The sequence below is a fragment of the Mangifera indica genome, chromosome 7, assembly GCF_011075055.1.
Source record: "Mangifera indica cultivar Alphonso chromosome 7, CATAS_Mindica_2.1, whole genome shotgun sequence".
In the NCBI taxonomy this organism is placed as follows: Eukaryota; Viridiplantae; Streptophyta; class Magnoliopsida; order Sapindales; family Anacardiaceae; genus Mangifera; species Mangifera indica.
Genome location: NC_058143.1, coordinates 11,190,839 through 11,217,527, shown reverse-complemented (window position 1 = coordinate 11,217,527; position 26,689 = coordinate 11,190,839). Strand labels below are relative to the sequence as shown.

The 26,689-nt window shown below is 33.4% G+C and overlaps 3 protein-coding genes across 5 annotated transcripts; 2 read left to right on the top strand and 1 right to left on the bottom strand.

Moving 5' to 3' along the window:
- The first annotated feature begins 699 nt into the window (after nucleotides 1–699).
- Nucleotides 700–11,305, top strand: LOC123221764 (glutamine--fructose-6-phosphate aminotransferase [isomerizing] 2-like). The gene is made up of 11 exons (XM_044644671.1): nucleotides 700–1,043; nucleotides 2,859–3,031; nucleotides 7,345–7,456; nucleotides 8,092–8,237; nucleotides 8,812–8,976; nucleotides 9,143–9,503; nucleotides 9,600–9,850; nucleotides 9,930–10,044; nucleotides 10,136–10,391; nucleotides 10,468–10,636; nucleotides 10,991–11,305. The coding sequence occupies exons 1-11, from the start codon at nucleotides 803–805 to the stop codon at nucleotides 11,072–11,074; spliced, it is 2,073 nt and encodes a 690-aa protein (XP_044500606.1). The 5' UTR covers nucleotides 700–802; the 3' UTR covers nucleotides 11,075–11,305.
- An 8,471-nt stretch (nucleotides 11,306–19,776) lies between these two features.
- On the top strand, nucleotides 19,777–24,101 carry LOC123220106 (biotin carboxyl carrier protein of acetyl-CoA carboxylase 1, chloroplastic-like). 3 transcript variants are annotated; one of them, XM_044642120.1, is made up of 7 exons: nucleotides 19,777–20,175; nucleotides 21,925–22,196; nucleotides 22,287–22,611; nucleotides 22,713–22,784; nucleotides 23,524–23,589; nucleotides 23,671–23,707; nucleotides 23,898–24,101. In XM_044642120.1, the coding sequence occupies exons 1-6, from the start codon at nucleotides 20,014–20,016 to the stop codon at nucleotides 23,692–23,694; spliced, it is 921 nt and encodes a 306-aa protein (XP_044498055.1). In that variant the 5' UTR covers nucleotides 19,777–20,013; the 3' UTR covers nucleotides 23,695–23,707; nucleotides 23,898–24,101. The 3 variants fall into 3 exon arrangements, 2 of the variants coding, with proteins under 2 accessions (XP_044498055.1, XP_044498054.1); XR_006502986.1 differs by having other exon boundaries at nucleotides 19,780–20,175; nucleotides 23,671–23,754; XM_044642119.1 differs by lacking the exon at nucleotides 23,898–24,101 and having other exon boundaries at nucleotides 19,780–20,175; nucleotides 23,671–23,883.
- A 69-nt stretch (nucleotides 24,102–24,170) lies between these two features.
- Nucleotides 24,171–25,883, bottom strand: LOC123220107 (transmembrane protein 208 homolog). The gene is made up of 3 exons (XM_044642122.1): nucleotides 25,795–25,883; nucleotides 25,602–25,667; nucleotides 24,171–25,503 (listed from the first exon to the last, which is right to left on the bottom strand). Exons 1-3 carry the CDS (start codon nucleotides 25,873–25,875, stop codon nucleotides 25,411–25,413), a joined length of 240 nt encoding a protein of 79 aa, XP_044498057.1. The 5' UTR covers nucleotides 25,876–25,883; the 3' UTR covers nucleotides 24,171–25,410.
- Nucleotides 25,884–26,689: the final 806 nt, after the last annotated feature.

Genomic DNA, 26,689 nt, shown 5'->3' with positions numbered 1-26,689 from the left:
TACAAAAGAAACTATTTATCGAACATTCTCCTTAACTATATTAGAAAATAAACACTTTATTGAAAGTAAAATATACATTAATTAAGAAAAAAATGTAACTTCTATAATTTTTTTCCTTTTTTTTTAATTTATTGAATTGTATTACCATCAAAAGTTATCTTCTTAAACAATAATTAAGAAATGTAATACACAAAATTTAGTGGGATTAGGATTTAGGACTATGATTTTCATAATTTCAATAGAAATCCATATATTTATTATACTTTATTAATATTAATTAAATGAGGTTATCTTTCATATATTATCTTATCTTAAATAAATGTGATGTTTTATGCTAAAAAAATGTTAAAGACTTGATAATAGAGATTATGCTAATCTTAATGCGATGATCAGCACATGCACATGCACGTGTTTTTATTTTTAATTGCAATATTATTTTTTGTAAATATTAAATATTTATCTTTATAAACTACCCTTCTTCATCCCACAAATCTAGGAGTTGTTTTGTAATGCATGTGGAGTTTTCTCTTTCTTTACGTATTTAAATTGAACAATGATTTTTTTATATATTTTTTATACATAATTTAATTATATAAATATTTTGTATTATTATATAATTTAAAATTATATTATTTTAAATTTAAAATTATTTATTTATATAATAACACAATATCAATATACCCAAAAAGTCAAAAAGCCAAATTTCTTTGCCATCACCATCGTATAAAAGCCTTTTTCCTCGAAAGCATCAAATTGAACTTCCATTGCATTGCAATTCCCATTTCGTCAACAATAAAATAAAATGTGCGGCATCTTCGCCTACCTGAATTTCGGCGTCAGCCGTGAGCGCCGCTACATTCTCCAAGTCCTCTTCAACGGTCTCCGCCGTCTCGAGTACCGCGGCTACGACTCTGCCGGCATCTCCATCGACGACTGCCTCCTTTCCTGTGCTTCCACGTCATCATCTTCTTCAAGTTCCCCTTCTCCTCTCGTCTTTCGCCAAGAGGGCAACATCGAATCCCTCGTAAAATCCGTTTACGAAGGTTTGATTCTTTTTTTTCTTCTACATTTCGGGTCAACGAACTCGGGTATTTTGGTGTTCTAAAGCAAAATTCCGAATTCAGCTTCTTTTCAAAGGAATCCGGTCAATTTACTATTTTCCGATGGATATTCTTTAGTTTACTGTCCGGTAATGCTACCGTACCAGTAATTAGTAACTTTATTTAAATTGTACTGCTATTTGACTTTGATTCAGTATTTTTCCGGTTTGATTCTTTGTTTTCTTCTGCATTTTTTGGGAATTCGGGTCTATTTAAAAGTTTGCCGGATGCAATTTTTTGGGGATTTGGGCTTACCCACTTGTCAATCCTCCGTGTGTATTGTTTACTTCACCAGGCCAGTATGGGTACATGGATGGCGATCTTTCAATTGGACATATCATTGATTCTCAAGATGCCAATTTTTATTCTTTTGGGGTCCGATTCTTTGTTTTCTTTTATATTTATGGAATTCAGGTCGTGCGGATCAATGCAAACCCGGTCGACCTGGTTTTAAACTTTTAAAGGGCTAGTTCCTGCATTTAGACTATTATCATAGAGCTGTTACTGTTCCTGTAACGGTATCGTTTCCGTAGGAAATTAGCTTGTTTTATTTGAACAGTTGATTGACCGTGAAAGGTGATAATTTTCATTTATTTTGTTTCTTTTATGGGGCTTGATTCTTAATTTCTCTTGCACATTTGTGGGAATTCGGGTTTAGCTGGTTGTTATGTTTCCAAGGGTTCTTTTCTGGAAATTAGAGTATTAACTTGTTTGAACAGTTAATTTACTTAAATAAGCTATTTTTTAATTATTTTATTTTATTTTTTTGTGTTGCGTTTGGATCAATACAGGTGGTTGGCCCGATGCTATGTTTGGTATTGTGTGATGAAATTATGGGAAAAGTGTAGTGTTTTTATTAACTTTGAAGTTGAGCATATTTGGTTGGGTTTAATTTGTGTTTCCTGTTTTGGTTAAATGCATATGGTGGGTCAAGCTTACCTATCATTGGCTGAGTGAAATGCTATAAAGGAACTGACGAGTTCTTTTTGTTGTGTTGTGTTTTCATTTTTCTGTTTGAGTTTTCACTTTTCATATGGGTGTTGAGTCATGGAGGAAATGTTTTTCTTTTATTGCCCAAAAAGATTGATACTGTTTAATTAAATAGGTTAAGTAGTTATATCAAATTGGTATCTGTCAAGGTGCGATGTCATAAATGAGAAAAAAGTATATTTTGAAATTCTGTATTGTTTTGATAATAATACTATTACAAAATCTTCATATATCATGTGAACGGAGCAAAACTAACTAAAAATTAATGCAATAAATTAAAGGATGGTATGTCTTTCATGCTTAGGTCACTCCAACGGGGGGATTGCTCTAACTAGCCCTCACGACCCGACCGGACTCCCCTTTGACTTTCTTTTTCTCTGCTACATCAAACTCACCGAATCCAATCTGGCTGTCCCTTTCCTTCAAAAAATGACTAAAAGTTGTAACAAGACACATGTGACTTGTAATTGTTTTTTGTTACTAGGTTCATGTTAGATATTAGTATTTAGTGTCTACCAATTACTTATATCTGAAACCAAAATTAAAAAAAAAAATTCTTTGTTTGTATCCATAATTTTTTTTCAGGTTCTTGCAATAGTTTGATTATAACTTTGAATTGGAGCAAACTGATGTTTTGTTTATAATTCCTTTGCTTTTGTCTTTTTTACAAAATGTATGATGTTTTGTTGTCTTCAAATGTTTCTGAGGTTTAGCACTTCCTTTATGTTATATGCACATTTAACAATTATTTGGATATTTTTTTTCCAGATGTTGCTGCCACAGAATTAAATTTGGAGGAGTCATTTACTGTTCATGCTGGAATAGCACATACCCGGTGGGCAACTCATGGAGAGCCAGCTCCAAGGAATAGTCATCCTCAAACATCTGGTGCTGGAAATGAGTTCTTGGTGGTCCATAATGGAGTCATTACCAATTATGAGGTTTGCTTAAATATATATTGTGCCTTTATTTGAATGATTGTTTGCATAGTTATTAGTCTTGTATGATACGAAAAATACAAATAAAAAACGATACATCTCTTAAAGTGTATTGAAATTTGATACGATACGGTGTGCACATCGTACAATACAATACGTATCGTTAAAATTAACAATATAGACCGATACACCTTTTAAACTAAATTAGAAATGTAATTAGGGATGGATATAAACCGGACTAAGCTCGAACACCTCTTAGTTCGAGTTTTACTCAAATATAATATGATTCAATTCAATTTGATTTGATGGTTCGAATAGATGGTTCAGATTCAATTTGATTCCACTCGAATTGATGGTTTAAACTTGAATTGATGATTCGATTCGATTCAATTCGAATTGATGGTTCATAGCTCAATTTGGTTCAAATTTATGGTTTGAATTTGCGATTTAGATTTGTGGCTTGAATTTATGGTTCATTAACAAAATAACATTATTTTACTCAAATAATAGACAGCAAAATTGCTAGTTCGAGCTGAACTTGAGCCCAACTGAACCAAACACCTCGCAGCCCAAGTTCGGCTTGGTTCTAAAAACGAACAGAATCTTCTAATTGAAATTCAAATTAAATAAATTTGAAACGAATCGAGCTCGCTTCTGATAACCGACTTAAATTGAATGTAGTTCAAAACCAGTTCACCCAATCGAATTTATTTTTTTTTGTAAAGCAAAAATGATTTTCTTATTGTAATTGAATATTTAATATATAATTGCATATTATTTATTTTTTTTATTGCATTACTTTTTTTGGATGATGAAGTTTAGTTATAATTCTTAGTCTATATTCTTTCTTGACTAAGCTAGTAACAATTTGATAAGATAGTTTTAGTTTTTCATTTATGTTTTAAAAATATTGGTGATATTAAATTGAATAGAAAACAATATGAAAAATATATATAAAAGAACTTTAATTTAATTTTTAATTTTTTTATTTTAAAAAAACATATCATATGATATGATATACAATATAATACGTGATTCAACTATTATGATTGTTTGTCAATTTCTTAACATGCCTTAGATATTCTCCCAGAAACTGATATAATAATATACCAACTAGAGTGATGTGTTTTATAGGAATTGTGTTTGTATACTGTGACAGGCATTTTACTTAAACATATGAAGTTATATCATTTAATGCTATGATTTTCTTTTCTTAATATCTATTTTGGTATATACGGCTGGCAGAATAAGTTAAGCTTTTCTCTAACTGATTGCTGACTGGGTTCATCATGTATTTGAGTGATCAGATATTACACAAATTTCACTCACTTAAGCTTAATGTTAATAAAACTAGGGCTGGGATCATTGGAATGGAATTGGCATTCAACAGAAATTTCCATTCCATTGTTTTGCCCATGCCTTAAGAATGTTGGAATTAGGTTTCGCTTACTAAGTCTACCCCCTCATATTTTCGGCTTCTGTCTTACCCTTCATTGTTACTGAAGTCAATGAGGAGATATTGCCATTGTTTCTTTTGGTATGTATAATTGGAGAAGAATTAGGCATGCCATTTAAGAGTCCTGTTGTTGACATGTAGTTGGTGGTGTTCCCGAGATTGAACCTTTCCTGGTTGAGTTTGGACACAGGAACTTCCTAAATCAATAAAATGCTTGATGCCAAGATGTAACATCCCTCCTTAGAAGTACTACCCACCGAAGGAGAAATGTTACGAATTAATATTTGTAGCATCTATTTTTTTTTCTTTTTTAAAAATACTTTAAAATAAATGCATCATTAAAAGTGTTAGAAAGTATTCCAAGAAAACTGAAAATCTGGAAGCGAACAAAAGATGTATATACTCATATGAAAACTCATCTGAAAGCATCTGAAAACAAGGAGTAATCATATGCAACTGTACCATAATCTCAAAAAGTCAAAAGTCGATAAAAACATGCCACTGTATGCATGTAATATAAACCAGAGATAACCTGCTCCAGCCGGATCTACCTATGCTGACCTGACCCTGCCTCGCAGCTACCTCAATCACCCGTACCTGCAGTCAGGAAAGAAAAGGGAGTGAGTGATAAGAACACTCAGTAAGGGGAAAAATTAAGTAAACTATCCTTTTTTCCTGTTCTAACTCACTTTTGGGACTCAACCCCACATCCTAACCTCTATAAGAGATTGAGGGGGTAATTTAGTTCACTCTTTACTATTTGGGTCATACTTTGTCTCATCTGGTATCTATTTAATACTTTCTGGAAGCTAACTATAGGGATTTGACACTTTTCTAAGCTCAAGCTCTTTTTCTTTCACTACACTATTTCTGAATCTGAATTGAGCTCTACTGCGAGCATGCTCTACTGCGAGCGGACCCTACTGGGGTTCTATGTCCTACTACAGACGTGTCCTACTGCGGACGTGCCCTACTGCGGGCGGTGTAGTGTAAAGTGCCCCCTCATAGTTTATAGCATACATACGGGTCTTATATTTTACTAAATTTGCTTCCATTTAATTTTATTCATAACTCACCAGACATTACTCTTGGGACGACCCCTAAATCTTGAGTCCCAAATTCTTTTTCTTATTTTTCTTTCTTTTTCTTTCCTTCTTTTCTTTCCTTTCCTTTCCTTTCCCTTCCTTTCTTTCCTTTCTTCTTCCTTTTCTTTCTTTCTTTCTTTCTTTCCTTCTTTCTTTCTTGCCCAGAATTATGAAACACTGTTCACAGAACAGTCATTTAACAGGACAGCCTTCTTTTTCATACAATTTAACATCCCACACGATTTCTAATTTATACAAGCTATATATCGTTGAAAAGAGGATTCAAAGATCTTTCCAACGAGCTATAATAGCACTCATAATTCAATAGATAAGGCAGTCAAAACGTGAGCTAAACTCAGTGATAAAATTACGAAATACTGTTCACAGAACAGACATTTAGCAGGGCAGCATACTTTTTATACAATTCAACAGCCCAAATGGTTTCTAATTCATACAAACTATATATCGTTGAAAAGAGGATTCAAAGATCTTTCCAACAAGCTATAATAGCACTCATAATTCATTCAATCAGGCAGTCAAAACAGCAGATAAAGTCAGTGGCAAAAACTGCCTCCCCTGTTTTTCTTTAGTAAAACAGTCCTTTCGGTTTATACAATCTTTAACAGTCCAAATGATCTCTAATTTATACAAGCTATATATCATTGGAAAGATCATTCAAATAGCTTTCCAAAAAGATATAATATCACTCATAATTCATCAAATAAGGCAGCCAAAACATGGGACGAACTCAGTGGCAAAAACTGTAAATATTCTGCAACTTTCTGCCATGAACAAAATCACATACATAGACATCCCAAATGGCAAAACAACATTCCTCAACATCATAATCAACATTTATAATATAGATCTAAGGAACTAAAAGCCTAAAACATGTCACATATCAAGGAGGAAACCTCTTACCTTGTTTCAAGCCAAATCTTTGAAAGTTGGCTTCCTCCTCTTTGTTTTGCTTCATTTATCACCAATATCACTTTAAATCAATACCAAAACACTCTAACATATTCACATAACATGCATATAAACATAGATGAAAGAAGAAGGAAGGAGATCTTTGGTTACCAAAGCTTCCAAGTGTTTCCTTTTCTTTTCTTCTTATTTTATCTTCTAATATTCCTTCAACTTCTTCCTTTGGCTTCAAGAAAGCAAAGAAAAGAACATGAAAGGAGGCTGTTGGAGTTTTTTTTTTACGGGAGAAGATGTAAATGATGGAAAAGTCTTCTCTTTCTCTTTATATCTAAAGCCTTATCCCTTTCTCTTTTTCTCTTTTCCCTTTTTGCCCTTTTTTGCATTTATATATATATATATATTTATTTATGCATATATATATATATATATATATATATATATATATATAAAGCACACCCCTACATATATATATTTAAAATGAGAAAAATCTCAAAACAGGGTCAAAAGACATAATTACCCCTGAAATATACCTGAGGGTATTACACAAGATCTGTGGGAACATAAGCTCCCTATCACTCAAGTCATTCATAGAAAGTGTCACACCAATTTCTTTCCTTAGTTTCTACATGCTTTTTTCTATGACCATATAATTGACATTCAACTTTGACTTTTTTTTAGTTTGTGGATTACACTCATTATGATTGTGCATGATTTTTGCTACACTATTTATGCCCGTGGATTACATTTAGTTCTATGATACTAATGTTTATTCTTATTTTTTCCTAGGCAGTATCTCAATTATATATCAACTTATGCTGAGAAGTTTAGGTTTGTTTATAAACTTTCAGGTGTTAAAGGAAACACTAGTCAGACATGGATTCACCTTTGAATCTGAAACAGACACAGAAGTAATTCCAAAGTTTGCCAAGTTTGTTTTTGACAAAGCAAATGAAGCAGAAGGTAGTTTATTTCTTATTATCAACTAAACTTTGTTTACTTCAGGATCTCTTTGATGAATCTGGTATTTTAGACTTTTCATAATTTCATTTTGCAACTTTTACCATACATACCTATCATATTGCGCTTCTTCATAATCTCCTCAACCCTTGTCATTTCCTTTCTGTATTTGCTATTGTTGGGAAGATCTTTTGGAAGTCTAGCTATGACAGTAAAATTTATGGTTGAGGGTTTTAGAATTATGGATTGTATAGGCTTTAGAATGAGTTGAAATGAGAGTAGAAAGTCACTGTTGACTTGAGTGATCATTGAAAAAAAAAAAAAAAGAAAAAGACCAAGATAGAGAAACTGAATAAGGTCATTTTTTAGTCAATGTTAATGTCTCTTTGAATGGTTGTGATGGCAACGTAAATGATCTCGTGTAACTGAAACATATTCTAACAAACCATAACATGCTCCAAAATTTTGGATGAGAATCGCACAATTTTCCAATCATTGTGTTTTCCTGCCATTTGTCAAGGCGATGCATCTTGTGTAATTGGTTTTTCATCCTCCTTTATTGTCATATTAATTTTATATAAGATTCTAGTGAAATTGAGACAACTCAAGATTTGAGCGTTTCATTGTTTGCTTTGCAGGTGATCAACCTGTCACATTTAGTCAAGTTGTGCTTGAAGTTATGAAATATCTTGAAGGGGCTTATGCCCTCATTTTTAAAAGTAAACATTATCCAAATGAGCTAATTGCATGCAAGCGTGGTAGCCCATTGCTCCTCGGTGTCAAAGTAAGTTATACATGAAAAGAAGATAGAATATTAGTTTAAAATTGAACTTCCAGTAGTGTTGCTTCTTTACCAAAAAATTAGTTCTATGATAATTATGTTTTGGTTATGGTTTGTGTTGAAATTAGTTAATATTAATTTAGAAATCTGATTTTAGTTTTATTTAAATGATTCCATGTTACTTGTTCTGTTTAGACTTTCCAGTTTCTAAATACTGGTGTATCAATAAGTTATTCTTTGCTGAATCTAGTTAAATATTGTCCAGCAGGGAATTATTCTTGCCCATTGTAATGGATAATAACAATAGAAAGCTTGATTTTGGTAGAAAATTAGTTCCTGCATTTTGACCCCTTTTATCTAGATAAGAGCGATAAAAGTAAAAGAGAGATTTGGTTGCAGTGGAAGCTGTTTATGTCCCGATTAGATTCTGACTGAAGTTTTGTGGATTTAAATTGGTGCTTTCTAAAAGCATTTCCTGACACTTTGATTTATTAAATTTTATACCTGGTTTATAGATCTTTTTATTTCTTATTTCTTTAATTTTTGTCAATATGAATAATTGCTACTGTGATCTCAGGAATTAAATGAAGATGCAAGCAATGGATCCACGCTTCACGATTCCAAATTTCTGTCAATGAATGGGCAGCCCAAAGAACTTTTTCTATCAAGTGATGCCAATGCTATTGTTGAACATACTAAAAAGGTATTGGTGGTTGAGGATGGTGAAGTTCTTCATATTAAGGTAATCATTCATTTACATAGCTCATTGCCCATTTTGAGTTGGTTTTCAACATGAATGGGTGAAAGGGGATGTGCACATTAACTTTGTTTAAATCTCCTTGTTTGATACTTGGTAACAAACAGTACTTGCAGATTTCTTTGCTTTTTATATTGACTAATTGATTCAGGAAGGAGGTGTTTCAATTCTAAAGTTTGATAATGCCAAGGGAAGACATGGTGCTGCTCGTTCTACTCCTTCATCAGTTCAACGTGCACTATCCATTCTTGAAATGGAGGTTGAACAAATAAATAAAGGAAATTATGAGCATTATATGCAGAAAGAAATTCATGAGCAGCCAGAATCTCTGACAACCACCATGAGGGGGAGGCTTATACGTGGAGGTTCCTGCAAAGCCAAGAGTGTTTTGTTGGGTGGATTAAAAGATCATCTTAAAACCATTAGACGGAGCCGTCGGATTGTTTTCATTGGTTGTGGTACAAGTTATAATGCTGCTCTAGCTGCAAGACCCATCTTGGAAGAACTATCTGGTAAGTGTTGTTTGATTGCTTCTAAAATTAATCAGACTTAAAAGAAATGAGATATACTGATTCGCCTTTTTGTCAAAATTTATATGTATGTCATAGGCATTCCTGTTAGTATGGAAGTTGCTAGTGATCTGTTGGATCGGCAAGGTCCAATATATAGAGAAGATACAGCAGTCTTTGTCAGTCAATCTGGTGAAACTGCAGATACACTAAATGCTTTAGAATATGCTTCAGAAAATGGTGCATTGTGTGTCGGCATAACAAATACTGTTGGTAGTGCAATTGCTAGGCATACACATTGTGGGGTTCATATTAATGCTGGTGCTGAAATTGGTGTAGCAAGCACCAAGGTAAAGAAAGCGCTGATATGTAATTAATTTTTGTATGATCTTGTTTAGTTTGTTACAATATAGTCGCCATTATGGACAGGCTTATACAAGTCAAATAGTAGTAATGGCCATGTTGGCTCTTGCAATTGGAGGTGACACGATATCTAATCAAGCGAGAAGGGAGGCTATAATAGATGGTCTATATGATTTACCTAGTAAGTTTCAGTTGCTTTTGTCTCAATCCTTAATTTTTATTATAATTTCCTTTACCTAAAGTAGTTCTCTCCGGTATATTTGTTGTTGTAGACAAAGTTAGAGAGGTCTTAAAGCTTGATGCTGAAATGAAGGAACTTGCAAATCTATTGATTGCTGAACAGTCGCTTCTTGTCTTTGGGAGAGGTTACAACTATGCAACGGCATTGGAAGGTGCTTTAAAAGTGAAAGAAGTAGCACTTATGCACAGCGAAGGGATACTTGCTGGTGAAATGAAACATGGTCCTTTGGCATTAGTTGATGAAAATCTTCCTATTGTCGTAATCGCTACTCGTGATGCTTGCTTTAGGTTGGTTCTAGTGTTTGTAGAAGTAAAATTGAAATTCTCTAATGTTTTAGTACTGACATGTTCCAATCTCTGACAGTAAGCAGCAATCGGTTATTCAACAACTTCATGCTCGCAAAGGGCGCCTAATAGTAATGTGTTCAAAAGGAGATGCTGCATCTGTGTGCCCTGGCAACTCCTGTCGAGTGATTGAAGTTCCTATAGTGGAGGACTGTCTTCAACCTGTAATTAATGTTGTTCCATTGCAGGTATATTTGCATCAAATTTTCGATTTATCTGTATTTCATATATTATTGATGCAGAAAATGGTATATCTGATACTAAATAAATCATGTAGATAGAGAACGATGGCATGTTCAACATATACTTAATTAACATAGATTCTTCTTAAAACACGATAGTGTGGTTTGTCTTCTTTAATCTACCAAGCCTTTTCAAATTCTGATGTTACAAATTCTAAATTTCATGCTAGTTGTACCATTCATATGTTTTCTGACAGTATCTTCTTTCTGGAAAGTTTAATGATTTTGTTGTTTTGTTTCGAGTTATATTGGTCGACATTTCAGATTCATAATGATAATAGCAACTCTTTCTGGGTGCAGTTACTAGCGTATCATCTTACCGTTCTAAGGGGTTACAACGTCGATCAGCCTCGGAATCTTGCTAAGAGCGTGACAACCCTGTAAAAGAGCATAATCGACAAGCCTCTTGCTTTGATTATGATTCCTAATCTTTTTTAGTAGTGGAAAGCTTACCCTCATTCTTAAGTTTTTTAACCTCATTCACACCGTGATGATGGAGTTGGAGATTGGCTTGTTAATGTGTTAGCAAATTCAGAGAGTGCATTTTAGAAAGACGAACAAGTAGTTTGTGGGCTCTAATTCAATATACGTGATAATTGTAGTGTTTTTTTTTTTTTAAGGATTCATGATCCGTTATTAAATTTGAAAACAATAGTCAATGGAGTTCTTCAACAATAAAATTATATATATCAATAAAGATTTACTGAGCTTGTATATAAGCAGGGGTCAGAAGCCTTTAACTCAATAGACGTGTTTTAAAGCCGTGAGAGTTTGAAACCCAAAACGGATAATATATGTTAGGCTGTGTATAACATAATCTAATTTAATGGTGAGCACACAATGTTGTGCAAGCATTCCAATGGAAAACCCTATATTGTTACTTGGTTTATAGGTAGTTACATATAAGTTTGCAAATAGATTTGGCAGTTCATAAATGTAAGCATTCATCTAGTCTGATGATTAGGATTATCCTTACAAGAATAAGAGTTATATTAAAGTTCGATTGCTTGGTAGGGTTTTGGGAAATACTATTACATCTTATTTACTTGAGAGTACATCAAAAGTTAGAAAGATTTTTTGGTATATTCACTGTTGTTTTTGGATCCACATTTGGTTCAATTCGAGGTGTCTAGGTCAAGCTTTTATAGACAGATTGGGCCTTAAATGTCATTAGACTTGTTTGGGGTGTGATATCCTCTCTCATTAAATTAGGTGATGCTCTCATTGTGAAGTAGAGTTGTGAAACTCTGGAATTTTGCTTTTCAAATTGTCTAATGCATACACGATTTCTCAATTCACAATTTATTAAGTCTTCTCACCTCATGAGATACTTAACTTAGATTGCTATAACGTTGGATAACTATCATTGTGTTTAGGATGACCTCTACATTCTTGTCATCTGTAGTTGTGACACCAAATACCACTCTTATAAGTTCATTTCTATAAGGGTCTTTCATATATAGATGATAAGGCTTTTGACAACTCACATAAAGTGAATGTTAAGTGTCTAAGTGTAGCCTTAACAAATAAGTGATATTTTCAACCCTTTTGACAATTAGAAATATACTCTCATACTTTTACATGAGTAATGAGTGTGTGGATTTGTGTTGATTAGCCAAGTTCTTCATAAAAACCATATTCCTTTTTAAAAAAATCCATGTATTGTCCTCCAATTTCTTAATCTTATTGGTTGTCTTACTAAAAAACAACCTTACAATATCAACTTGTTCATGTCAAGTTTTAATAATTTTGAACATTGTAAGACTCTTACCATTGCAAGTCATAACTTTCGAGGTTGATATCCTATAATCATGTTGAATAGACCCTAATTAGTAGTTTCACTCCTTTACAAGTTGTATGAAATTGACAATATCTGGCAACTTCATTCAGTTTTGTTGGTTGGTGCACAAATACCTCAAGCACAACTCTAAAAGACCATTGACCCTCTTGGTTTGCCCATCTATATGCAAATGAAAATAAGGACAACTCTAAAAGACCATTGACCCTCTTGGTTTGCCCATCTATATGCAAATGAAAATAATGGAGAAATGCAGTGCAAATCCTATGAGTTTAGACAACCTTGTCCATAACTTTATTGTGAATCTGAGTCTCCATTTGACACGTCAATTAGGTCAAGCCACTAAAGTCCAATCTAATAAGACCTGACTCGATACTGTAACGTGTCGGGCCTAACCTATGGGCCTTTTGGGTCAGACCATAGGTTTTAGTACTAAACCCATAGGCCAACTCGACCCGTTGATATTTAAAAAATAAAAAATAAAAAAATCAAATGGCAAAAGCCTTTAACTCTTTTTTTTAATTTATTTATTTTTTCTATATAAACCAATTCAACTCTTCATCGATTCAATTTTTCTCAATCTCAATTCTTTTATTATATTCTCAATCTCATTTTTTTTTATCAACTCTCTTTCAAAAATTATCTGAATTCATAAATAATAATTCTTTGTGTTTATAATTTCATTTTCATTTTATTTTTATCATTACAAAATATTACAAATAGATCCAATGTCAAAAGAATTCAAACATTTGGATGCTAAAAATGAGTAGATAAATAGTATAGTATACATATTTTATTTATGTTTGTAATTTATACAATATGTAAATCAATTTATTTATACTATATTATAAACTTATAATATTTTTTATCATACAACCATAATATTCCTTCGCCACAAATGAGGGATTATAAATAAAATATTCAAAGTATTGTTCTCGATTTTAATAATTGAAAAATAATTTCTATTTAAAAATTTTAATTAAATTTTTTAAAAAAAATTGCTTAAATGGGTTGACCCAACCTAATCCAGCCCATTTGTATATAGGGTCAGGCTTTGGGTTTTAAAAAATATATGGGTTGGCCCGATCCGAAGGCCAATTATTGTATGGGCGTTTAGCCTAGCCTGGCCCAACCCATAAGCCCGATGGGCCGAGTTGAATCTAGCCCTGTCTGACCTATTGTCATGTATGGTCTCAATCATTCATGATGGATTGTGAAAATTTCTAATACTTCACTATGTTCTTGAAGAATACTCATGTCGTGTTTGCATATCTTCGGTGTTGCAATTAGGAGTGAGGGGATCTATATACCTTGTTTAAAAAGCAAGAATTAGAATTAGGATCAATCGATTCTTAAGTTTTAGGAATTGAAATCAAAACTTGTATGAACAAGTTTTATATTTGAAACCTACCTAATTGATTTTGATTCCAATTTTAGGTGCCTACAACAATTGAACATATTTTGATAATTCAAGGAAACTCAATGAATATTGCAAGATCATAATATTTCATAGAAATGTAAGTAGTGCGATCTAAGATTGCACTCACAAAAAGAAAAAAATCCATCAATTGTGTTCTTAAATATCATAATCTACACCCTTGTAGAATTGGAAATTGAAAGCATAAACTTTTCACTCACTTCATTATCAACATACGAGTCATTGTAAGACAAACTTGGAATGACATAAAAGGTGCCCTATATTTAAGTACAAAATTCATATAAATTTAAAAGAGTCTAACTATTTAAACATTTAACCGATAATTTACCTAAAACCTCAAAAACAACTATGTTTTCCAGCTATTGGTCTTGGGGATTTGTTTATCTATGCATGTAAAAAACATATATATATGAATACAAAAAATCAAGCACAACCGTGTATGATCTCTCAAGTGGCATATTAAACTAAGGATATACCAAGTTGAAACACCATCCAAAGGCATCATGCATACATTCACAAAATGCGTTTCACAAGCCTTCTCTTACACCTTTAGCTAAAACTTTTCTGCCAGTTAACCCCAAAGCCTTCTCACTAGCTTCTATTAGTAAGGAATGACAATTGCACCCATATTCAACTATCCATTAATGCGTTCCCACCTATATGCCTAACTGCTAGGGCTCGCCCTGAAATAATCGTTATAGATGTCTCCTCATTTCACATTATCCTTGCTAGGCTAACTTATTTCAAAAGCTGTTGTGGAAGATTACAAAGAGAATTGCTATTGTAACTACTCAAGACTTGACTAAGTCTCCGATACAACTCTTTTTTCCTTTTATATTTATAGAGTTTGACTTGTTATTAATTATGTAATATAGATATGTTTGGTAGAAGGCTCATTCTCTTTGTTAGTGTAGAAAACAAATGTAATCACTTCAAAAACCCAATTTCACATCAGTATCCACATAAAACATGAATGGAAAGAGACAGAGACAAATACCAACTATTTACTAAAATGTGATGCATGAGAAAGAGTGTTTGGTGATCGGGCATTCATAATGTGTTTGGGCAAAAAGATGTAAAATTGTAAAATCGTAAAATCATGTTTGCTTATATAAACGCCATACACGACCATTCATCAAGATGCACGTCCATGCATTGACCTTATTGTTATCCCATACAATCTATGATACATCCAGATTTTGGGGCGGATAACGATCATGGATAATCCTTATCCAAGGATCACACATGTTTATGTATGATGTATGCATGGTTGTGCATAGACCGAAATTATCCATGCGGGTGGGTTTTATCCTTATCCAATTGGATAAAGCCCATCCTTCACAATTCATATCACATTCAAACACCTTAAGATTATTACACTTTGTTCCCTAAGAGCAATAAATTACACTTTAATCTCAAAAACCTCTTAAGACTCCAAATGGTCTATTTAAATAATAAATTGGATTTATCTTGAATAATCTTATATCTCTAGAGTTTCATTAACTCTTTTTATATGTAACTCATATGATTTTTGTTAGGTTGATAGTGGACAAATTCTTGTTGAGCTCTTGACCCAATAGCCATTTGAACACATACCAAAATTGGTCTATAGAAATGCATCATAGCCACTTGATTAACCAAGTTTCAACAATTGACTCTTAATTTATTAGTGATACGGTTACTCATACAATTTAATCTTTTCGTCACACTATATATCTTTAAGGCTGAGATGTAGATTTAGTGTCTCCCTTAGAAAACCCACGATATACATGGACTAATGGTTGTCAATAACCAAACGACTAAATTGAGCACCAACTCAATCTTATTTGAAAGGAAGATGAAGAGAAAAAGATGCAAAACATGTCATACATGAACAAGAGAGAAAGAATCAATGCATGCAAAAACAAAGTTAGGAGATTTACCTACTATTTTACCTCCTATACGTATATAAGATAAGCCTCACAAGTGAGCAAACCTTTAAGCTTTTTCTTCATCTTGGCCGAGAGACACAAAGAAAGAGAAAGGATTTTGTTTTTCTTTAGTAAGAGAGAGATTTTGTGCAAATGAACTTAGTTAGTTCAAAACGAACTAAAAGACATGTTTTTATAATGGTGGTTCAATTGTAATGTTAAAATTCTCTTTTTGCCTATCAAATTTTTAATTTGAAGTTTTGTCATGTATGTATATCAACCATATACTTTAGCCATCCAAAATCTATCTGATTAACATTTTAACTTTTAAAATGTTATCTTTGCACTCAAATAACATTTATATGATTTGATTATCCTTCGGAAGGTGCTAACCAACCCTGTATAATTAATCCTCATTCCCAAAAGCTTGGTTTATTAGTGTGACACTTTAGGTTCACCGTGACATAGTCGTGAGTTTACTTTTCAAAGATCCAAAAGGTGTCCGAAAACTCAACGAAGATGGTAAACATCTAGTAATGTATCATAACTCTTAAACCATATGAAGAAATTCTCTATCGAACCTAATATCTCGAATCATACATTTTGTGTAGGTAATATCTTTCTGTTGTCTAATCCAAATCAATTTCGGACTCACAGATCGTTAAAGCCTTATTTTCAATTCTATATGAATCATCAATTTAAATATTTGAAATACGCCACAACAAACATTCTTCACATGACTTACATTAAAGTCTAACTAGAGATTTGATTTCTGATATTTATTGATGTTTGCTTTAGAACTCATATTCGAATCGAATCAACAAATATTCAAAATCAAATACTTTCCAAGCTAACGAATCCTACTTTGACCATTATTCTTCTTCATATACAAATAACATATGATCAATATGGTTTATCTTACAAAGTATGGTTACCTGTATCCATACAACATATGAATCACGCTTATCTGTATCAGATCTGACCATGACGTCTCATGTTAAAAGATTATTCTATTCACTAGTACAATCTCATAATAAATCTTTGACTACAATTTAATAACCATTTGACTTATCGTTATTAGTTATGTTCAAAAAATTGTTCTTTAACTATCAATCCATACTAATACCCTAATGACATAACTAGTATCGTCATCTGCACTAATGTCTTCTCATGACATTCAATAGAAATATTCAATATGTCTACTATGTGATATAATTGCCTAAGTTATGTCACATTTATAAGGAACAATTCGATGATTCAGTTTGTATATTAAGTGAGTTATCTGAACAGTTCATATACATAATTTATATCATCACAAATAAAGAAAACATTTTATGCATATAAACAAAAAGACTACTTCTTTTATTAATAAGTCTTGATAAGTGTACATATAAGATAAAATGCCTCTAGAACCGATAACATGAATAGTTCTTAAGGCATACACTAACACTATTGTGGTCGTAGATTTAAGTGGTTATTATTATCTGTCAATAGGCCTATTTGAGATATTAGCTTCCAAGCTTGGGAGTGACAAATCTTTTATTAATCTACCATAGTCTTCGTACACATCTCAATATAGCCAATTACCACATTGCTTACAACCTTTTATAAGGACTACATTGGGTTAGTATCAAACCATATTGATCTTGCACAAAATGATCTAGTGACCTTAAGTCTAAGAATCACATATACCACTGTATACTGAAAAGATTTATTCAACACTAAGCAACCATTCATATGAAATCCTTTTATTGGGTCTAGTAGGTAAACACGTTTACAACGCGTATCTATGTGTTGCACCATGTTGTTAATGAACAACTTTGACACATGAAATTTGTCACAACCTTTTGATGAAATCATTCAACACTATGATAGTTCTAACTATATTATCTGTGTCATTAGTCAAGATAATATCCAAACTATGGACGTTTTAAGAACATTCACCTTATATGAACATAAGGTCCTTTTGATTAGTTAACATACACTAAACCCCTTGTTACGGTTCAACCATTATAAAGGACATTTATCTATATATGCATAAGATAAAGAATGACATTTATTATTAATTGAAAATATGATTACAAAAAATTACATAAAAAATGCACTGATGACAATTAGCTCTAAAACACTACCCTAACAACTCGGACAAGAATAAAATCTTTTGTGCCCTAGGATTCTCCTTCAAAATATAAAGATTAATGAGCTCATTTGCAATAGGCTCGTTTATCCCAAAGAGATAATATAAAGTATATGATCTTAAGATGCATCAGTAGGCATTTGGGTTTAAAGGTGCTAAAAAGCAGCAATTATGAATAAATCAAACTCTGCCTGCACAAACAACTGTAAGGGCAAAGCCACTCCACATCTTAAGAATCACCTCCAAAAGTGTTGCCTATTCTTCCAATGGATTATAACATGAACATCTGTTGGCTTTTGCAATTCAACACAAAGTCTATAGGTGTTCAAAATTGATTAACATATCTTGTTTAGTAATATTCCAAATCAAACAACATTTTTGGTTCAAAGACTATCATAAACCAAAGCCAAACCGATTTAACGATATATTAATTTTGAACCAAATCAAAAATATTAGTTAAGCAAATTGAATATTTGATTAACCAGTTTTAAATCAAATTTCAATGGATCACCTTGCTATATAATCTTTTTTTCAATTTTTTTCGAAAACAAGTTTAGTATTTTATTAATTTCTTGTTTATTTTTATAAGAAATAGTTCAATTCAGTTAACCAGTTTTAAAAAATAAACAAACCAATTGAACAAAAAAAAAGTTTCATTTTCCCCCAATCGTGGTAAGAAGGATAGTGCCACATTAGGTGGAGTTGTATCAATGCAGGATGGGAAGACACTTTCTTCTGCCTATTCCCCATTGGGCTAGGCTTTAAGGCTCGTTTTGACAAGAGATTCCAAGACAACTTTTTTTGAAGCCTTTTTTTAATAAACCGATTGCAACGTTTCTTTAAAAAGTGAGTCTTTCGACTCAATGTAGAAGTGCATGTCATCATTGGAACTATTAGAAGACATCTAAATGAAACAAAAAAAAAAAAAAACTCAACAAAGACTCTACCGGATGACTAACCTGACACCTTGAGATGCAAAATGCTAAAGTGATCATTCCTAGGATATCAAAATAACACAATGAAAAAGACAAAAAAAAAAAATGTTAATTTAGAGAAAAAGTGAATGATACATGCACAAAGAAAAGCTCCCAACTTTCTAAGATTGACTCAAACAAGATTAAGGTTTTGCTAAAGAAAATGATGCTTGAAGAAATTTGTATAATCTACATATGGACCCAACAATTTCTACGTAAGCATTTTGCAAAAAACGCAAGAAAAAATCTAAGCCATCCAAAGTAGCATTAAGACATGTGCTAACTATCCAACTATGCCCTAAAACATAGCCTACAAGACATCATGATTTTAGAATCAATTTAACAGGTGTGTAACTTGTAAACGCAGTACATTAAATGCTTGGTACATACCATCATCTCAACTACCACAAAATTTTGGTCATCCATATAGTATTTATCTATATTAAAAAGGTGAGAGTTTTTATAGTGCTACTCACACTATAGAAACTCGAGAACAATTATTATGTTGTAAAAAATTCTCCTCGGTTAAATTCATGGATAAGATTTCTATTAATGACTCATAAACCAACATTAATCTAACTTGAAAAACCCATAAAATAGGAAACTAAAACCAAATTTATCATGACTACGAAAATCTGTCGTACATTATATAATTGCTTCCTTTTGTCAGGGATTCACTTTCCTCTGTTTTGACACTCATAACTGGATATTCTCCTACTATATCAAACCATAATGATGCCTTATCAACCATTAATTATTGTACTACCTATGTCCTACAACCGTGAATCATGAACAATGAGAGAAGGGAGAAAATCTCAACAATATACCTTAACTAAGACACATAATCTACATTATTTTGCATAACAAAGAAATTGTTTTTGGTTTCATCGACCTAAGCTGTGTCTAGCAGCTGTTTCTTCTTCTTAATCATAATCAAGTCACGCACATTCAAACAAACAACACGAACAGCCCATTTGACGGATCTCTCTAAAGCTCAAAACTTTCCGAATTCCATTAATATATTTTTATCTTTATAAACCCATCTACTCTTCATTTCACACCCAAAATGGCTTCCTCCTCTGCCACCCCTCTCTCTGCTTCTGCTTCTTCTTCTTCTTCTTTCTCTGCTCTCTCCGAAGCCCCCTCCGCTTTCCCCCATTATTACCATTCCGCCACTCTTTCTTTCCCCCTCTCCGCTAAATCCACCAGGCTCAGGCTCTCGAACAAGGTGAAAATTCTCTTAGCCCATGTTGAAAATTTTCATTTTATTTTTTAATTTTTGGAATTTTAGTGTTGTTTTAGTGAGTAATAATTTGGAGAATTCATGTTGAAATTTTGATTGAAGCTTAAGTGGATCTAGTTAGCTTAATTAGTCTCACTATTTGCAGAGAGTTTTTTTTTTTTTTTAAATTTGTGAATGATTATTTAGTTCGCATTGATTATTAGAGTCATTAACAGTGTATTTAAGAAATGATTTTGTAGGAAGTACTTCACAGTGAAATGGTTTCTGCAAAAAGCATCTGAAAGGGTGCTTTTTCATTTTTGTAAAGCTCTTCAAGTACTTCTAGTTCTTTTCCTACTTACTAATGGTTGAATTGGTTTTATAGGCTTTATTCTTAGAGTTATATTAATTTTATTTGTATAATTATATTGTTGCTCTGCAATTTTTTTTTTGGTAATTAAGGATTATTTTTTAAAATTTATTTAGAAGTATTATATGGTGCATAGAGTGATTAAGGGTGTTTTGAAGAGTGATTTTGTAGAAAGCACTTTTGGATTGAGTGATTTCGGCGTAAGAATCTTAAACTGTTTTTGGGAGAAGAAGTTACAAATGCTTCTTCTTGATCAAGTTCTTTTCTTGCTTAAGAGCCTCTTTTTTTCTTTTTCTTTTTAGAAAACCTATATTAATACATCAAAGGACAAAACTTAAAGCAATCAAATCAGAAGGGCAACTCAACAAAGTCGAATATATCATAGGAGCTGTAAGAATGATCAGTTTTCTTTTATTGTGAAAATATTCATCTCGGTCATAATTAATCTAAGTATTTTTCTAAAAAAGCACTTGGGACTATGTGAAAGTGCTTTTGATTAAGCGCTTTTTTAGGCGTGTTTTGTAGAAAGTGCTTTTCAGTAAACTAGATTCTACCAAAAACATCTGGAAAGAAGATATCAGGTGCTTCTTGGAGAAGACTTCCAATTCTTGTCCTAGCCAAAAGTGATTTCTGGGGTTGCTCCTCAAGAAAGTCAGCAAATACTTTTCTGATTCCAAAAAGTATTATTGTTTTTTTTACTAAGCATTAGAAATTAGAAATAGAGGCCCTTTTGACTTTTTGAAAACAGATGTGATGATGCTTCCAAAGGCTTCTCAATTTCTTTTAGAAGTGCTTTAGTAGAAACTATTGATTAAGTGCTTTCTTACCAAATATATGTATCGAAAGTTAAGTGCAGTGAAATGTTTTGCTAGAGAATAATACACTAGAAATGGTCTAGTCCTGTCACTTAGGTACTAATGCTGAGCAATAAATGGATCACAAATTGCTCGGGTAGGATTTTGCAAATAGTTGTCTTGCCAAATAATGTTGTGGAGTCACTTTTATCTGCATTTGGATTGGTCAAAACAAAGATTCCCTTAAGCTTTGGGAGATGAGCATGCTCTTGGCTTATTTCGTCTCTCTCTAAATAGAGTTCATATGTAAATTTGAAGTTCAATCTTTGTCCCTTATCTCAAATGCCTAAAAATCCTCTAGCCTCTGTTGCATGTGGCACCAAATTCTATGGGAGGTATTAACTCTGTTTATCACTTCCTCAAGCAGTAGAGTAAAACTAGTGTGAGTTCACTTTTCTTATATATATGTTTAATTTTTGGGTTTCCCTACAGAATTTGTACAGCCAGCTGACTTCTTTTCCATTTAGCTTAATTAATGCATTTATGTCCTGTTTTTATTTGGAATAATGGATGGCTGCAATTGCTGTATAGGGTTCTTTGAAATATTCATCCGTTGCCAAAGCCCAATTGAATGAGGTAAGTTTCTTTCAATCATTTTCACTGGAGGGTCTGTTTTCAATTGTTCATTCCTTCCTGGACACGCTTCTCGGATCATCAAATGATGCAGCCACACCTCCAGCCAAATCGGAAGTACCAGGAGCAGAAGTGGAAGATGCTAAGGCATCAAATGAGCCTTCTCCAGAAACTCTGACTACAGAGGAATCAATTTCAGAGTTTATCACTCAAGCTGCAAGTCTTGTTAAGTGAGGAAGCTCAATGTTTGCTTCTTAGTAAAAGCCTTATGTCTTTGGATCATGATCTGGAAAGCATTTTTTTTCCTTCTGCATTTTCAGGCTTGTTGATTCAAGAGATATAGTGGAGTTGCAATTGAAACAACTCGATTGTGAACTAATTATCCGGAAAAAAGAGGCCTTGCCACAATCTCCATTGCCTGCTCCCACTGTTATGATGCATTCACCCACTCCACCACCTGTAATGCCAACGGCTCCACCTCCTCCTGCCCCCACACCTCCTGCATCTGCTCCATCTCCAACTCCATCCCCATCAACTCCTACTCCAGCTGCCAAACCGGCTAAGTCTTCACTTCCACCTCTTAAATGTCCCATGGCAGGTACATTCTATAGGAGTCCCGCACCTGGTGAACCACCGTTTGTAAAGGTGAATCATTTGTGCTTAATGATGATTTCTTTATCGATAGTATGTCATCTTTGTTGCTGCACAATTTTTCTTATTTGCTCACATGAGAGGCTTCTTCACAGATTGGAGACAAAGTGCAGAAGGGACAGGTCTTATGCGTCATTGAGGCCATGAAATTATTGAATGAAATAGAAGTAAGTTTTACATCTCTTCTACATTTAAAACTGGAGCAAAACTGACTGCTATTGTGGTTTACTTTCATTAGAATGAATTTTCCTTCCTTCAAAATAGTGTTTATATTTTCTTTTCACTTACGGTCTGCTAGCCACAAATTTCTATTTCCCTTACTACTAGATAAATTTGACTATCACATTTTCAACAACTAACCTATATTATATTTTCAAATCCACGCAAAATTTACTAAGGGTACCACTGCTGTCACAAAACCATGCCATTGTCCAGTTAAATTATTGCATGCATGAACACTTCTCAACTACCAATATCTGGCTAAATTATTGGATATAATTAAGTGAATTTGAATTGTATTTACCTAATTGAACTTGAATCTCTTTAAGTTCTCTTATGAATATACTTTCTCATTTGTGAATACTACATAACTCAAATTTGCATAGCTGTCAATTTTTGTTGTTATCCTCTGTATCTTTTTCTTGGGTAAATAACTCTACTTGGCAAAATTATAAGCTCACATTCTATTATTAAGTTTGGAGCGAAGCACTATGCCGATACATCAATATATTCATCTTGCTTGTAGATTTTACAAGCCAATGCCCATTCTCCTGGTGTGACGTTAAAATTTTAATCCTTTTTTTCGCTGTTTCTGTCACTCTTCTTTGTCTCTTCTCAAACAGTTAGAATTCATTGTTCTCTGAGTGGCTTATCGTATTTATCTCTAAAATGCATTTCTTTCCTCAGGCTGATCAATCAGGAACCATAATCGAGGTCCTTGTAGAAGATGGAAAGCCAGTCAGCCTCGATACGGTGAGTTCCCTTACCAGCCTGATTATACTTATTTAAAACCTTTTGAGATGATAATAACTTGTGTAACCTTTCCACCTACAGCCTCTCTTTGTGATCGAACCATAGAATTATCAAAAAGGCAAGTAAATGAATCAAGTAAATATGAGAGGGCATGCTCAGTTCCTGGTAATTATAGTCAGTTTCGGCATTATTCTGATGTGATAGAATGTTTTGTTTTGATGAGTTGATCGATAGAATGAGAATGAATGATTAATATATATATTCTCGGAACAATAATCTGATAAACTTAAATTATCTTCTAAATGTAGGTGGCGTTTGATTTTGATCTTTAGAAAGCTTGCCAGTTGCCAATGTTGCTCATGGTAAATGCTGGTTTTTTATTGCCATTTTTGATCTATTTATCATTGAAATTTACAGAGACATTCAGATTTGAATATATAGATTGTATATATTCTTATTTTACCATTCGCCACCGAAGTGTGCGTGAGATATCGAAAATGTTTAATTCTATATGTGGCCCTCTCAAATAATATTTTTTTATTCATATATTTGTATATACTTAACAAAAATAAGAGGATCGATGAAGAAATTAAATGGCTTTATACATGAAACCATTCTTCCAATTATCTACAACACCGTTATCAGCAGCTTCTCCTCCACCCATCACTATCCAAACCCACTCCACCTTTGTCACAATCCAAATAAGATAAATTATCACAACCTTCAACACCATTACACTTTTATTCCAACCCACAAAAAATCAACACCCCAGTTTCACACAAAAGACAATATTTGGATCTAACAAGGAGCCTGTGACTAGAGCTTGGTGGTATGTTAACTTGGATACCACAGTAACTAATTTTTGGTATGTAATTCTTCAAAGTTCGTATCAAATATCAAGCAAGGAGGCTGAGGAAACAGGATTTCCCATGGTCAATGGGAAGAAAGAAATGAATTTTATCTTCTTCTGGCGACTCATTCTGCTCTGATCAATCGCTATGATCCATGGTATTCTTGTTGGATTATGAATGACTAATGCGATTGATACTTAGTTGCTCCACTTTCTCTTCCTCTTTCTCCATCTGAATGAAAGAATCCACCAATGTAGCCTGTAGTCAAGGGCAGGCTCCCCTTTTCAGAATGTCTCCCATATGCTAATCCACAAAGTTCCCGCCCATTCCTCTGCCCACAACATACCCTAGGTACCCATAATAGATCCAATCCTTCAGGCCAACCCCTCCTCTACCCATAGCATTACCCCTTTTTTTTTCATTTGTACAGATGTTGGGGTGGAAGTTGTCTGTGAAATTGATGAATCAATGGTCGAGTTGCATGTGGTATGGTGGTTGTGGTGGAGATGTGTTGGGTTTTGGGCAAAGAAAGGGTCGGGATGCTCAATGGGGACTTGCTAGGTTTGGACCGTTTGGTTGCACTACACAATGACAGAAAGAATAATACCATATCTACTACTAACCATCAATGAGGGAGGAAACATAATCGCTGACGCTTGTAACCTCACTCAGTTTACTCAAGAATGTATTTCAAATTTAGAATCAGATACTCTAGTTCCAGTGTAGATCTCACAGATCTTCCAAAGATCACTTACTAATTACTGACACTAATCAATTCAAGTTATTATAAAGCTTGGTCACTTCTCCAAGTTCGTTTCAGTTCTTGTAAGTCAATCTTTAAACAGATGTTCACCGAAGGTATAGTGGCTTACCAGATTCTTGAGACTGCAAATCATGCTATTGTTGGCTGCAACAGTGTAACAATTCACAGCAACTATTGTCGGCAAGGAAGTTCATTTGGATCGTCAGACTATCTAGCTCTTGCCTTCACAGACTTTACTCGAGAAGCCTTCTTCTCCATCTTCTCTCTCTTCTTGCGAGACTTCTCATCCTCCATGACTCCCTAATTAACAAGATAGGATTGAAAAATGAATTTCTGTATATATGCACTTCATGGATCTTCAAAAAACAGATGGAAGTGAAAAAGTGAAGAGTACGTACCTCTGAACCTTGCGACAAAAATCCTCTAATGATACCAAAGGATTGATATGCTCCATATGCAGGTATCTGGAAGTAATGAAACGAAATTTCGTAACACTATCACATCTATCTCTGCTTTAGCATCAGCCAAATGAATAAAATTCAGACATTTACAGCTGCATTGTATTTATTCAATTAAGTTGATGGTTCTTACCACTAGATATGTGTACCAAAATTTATCAGAGAGGATGGACATGATTTGCACAAAGCTTGTAATGTAGATTATGTCATGCATATGGCTGCAAGAGAACACGAACAATAAGAAAATATTAATCATATACGAAAAACAAGAAATAGCAAACCATAACTACAAATGCTGGAACCTATTTATAAAGTGGAGAGTAGAAGAGTAGACATGAAATAGAATAGTTATCTAAGGAAATATTAAACAGCCATCTTATATGCACACCAGATAGGAAATACATGCCTTGTAATTTAATCTAGTCAGGAAGTTCCTCATTTGATTTAGGTCTCGAAGTATACTCATTGCAACAAGAATCTGAGGTAATAATCCCATGTTATTAGAAAGAAATGAGACGTTTTATGACTGCTCAAGCAGAACAGATTTACACTGTCCACAGTCATATTTGGACTACCGCACCAATACATGATGAAAGCCCCACAGAAATTATGCAGCAACCGGAAGTTCATGCAGGAATTCCAGAAGACAGGAAAACAGATAGAAAAGTCTTGCTACCGGCCTAATCTCCAGATCAAGTGTTCACACAGAGACAGTTCTTGTGACTGCTCCACGAAAAAGAAGCACAGGTTCCAAGCACCAAGTAGACAACATATGAAATTCCAAAGGAAGCAAAAACACTTCTTCCCCCCAAAAAGAAGAAAGCCTTCCAAAGGCACTTGATGTTTCCAATGCAACAAGAAAGGACACTTTGCAAAAGACTGCCCAAAGAAAGAAAAATCCAAGTTCGTCCAAAAAACTTTTCAATCAAATCCTAAGTTGGATGATGATATAGGGTCACTCTACTCAGAAACTGAAGAGCAGACGCCCAGAACAGCCTTCATAATTGACAAATACTCTAAAGAGTCAG

Coding starts and splice junctions, on each gene's coding strand:
- LOC123221764 (XM_044644671.1), top strand. CDS start 803: ATGTGCGGCATCTTCGCCTACCTGAATTTCGGCGTCAGCCGTGAGCGC. Junction 7,457..8,091: donor CAAAGCAAATGAAGCAGAAG/GTAGTTTATTTC, acceptor TTTGCTTTGCAG/GTGATCAACCTGTCACATTT. Junction 10,392..10,467: donor ACTCGTGATGCTTGCTTTAG/GTTGGTTCTAGT, acceptor AATCTCTGACAG/TAAGCAGCAATCGGTTATTC.
- LOC123220106 (XM_044642120.1), top strand. CDS start 20,014: ATGGCTTCCTCCTCTGCCACCCCTCTCTCTGCTTCTGCTTCTTCTTCT. Junction 22,612..22,712: donor GTGAACCACCGTTTGTAAAG/GTGAATCATTTG, acceptor GCTTCTTCACAG/ATTGGAGACAAAGTGCAGAA. Junction 22,785..23,523: donor AATTATTGAATGAAATAGAA/GTAAGTTTTACA, acceptor TTCTTTCCTCAG/GCTGATCAATCAGGAACCAT.
- LOC123220107 (XM_044642122.1), bottom strand. CDS start 25,875: ATGCATGACATAATCTACATTACAAGCTTTGTGCAAATCATGTCCATC. Junction 25,668..25,794: donor TTTGGTACACATATCTAGTG/GTAAGAACCATC, acceptor CATTACTTCCAG/ATACCTGCATATGGAGCATA. Junction 25,504..25,601: donor TTTTGTCGCAAGGTTCAGAG/GTACGTACTCTT, acceptor CTTGTTAATTAG/GGAGTCATGGAGGATGAGAA.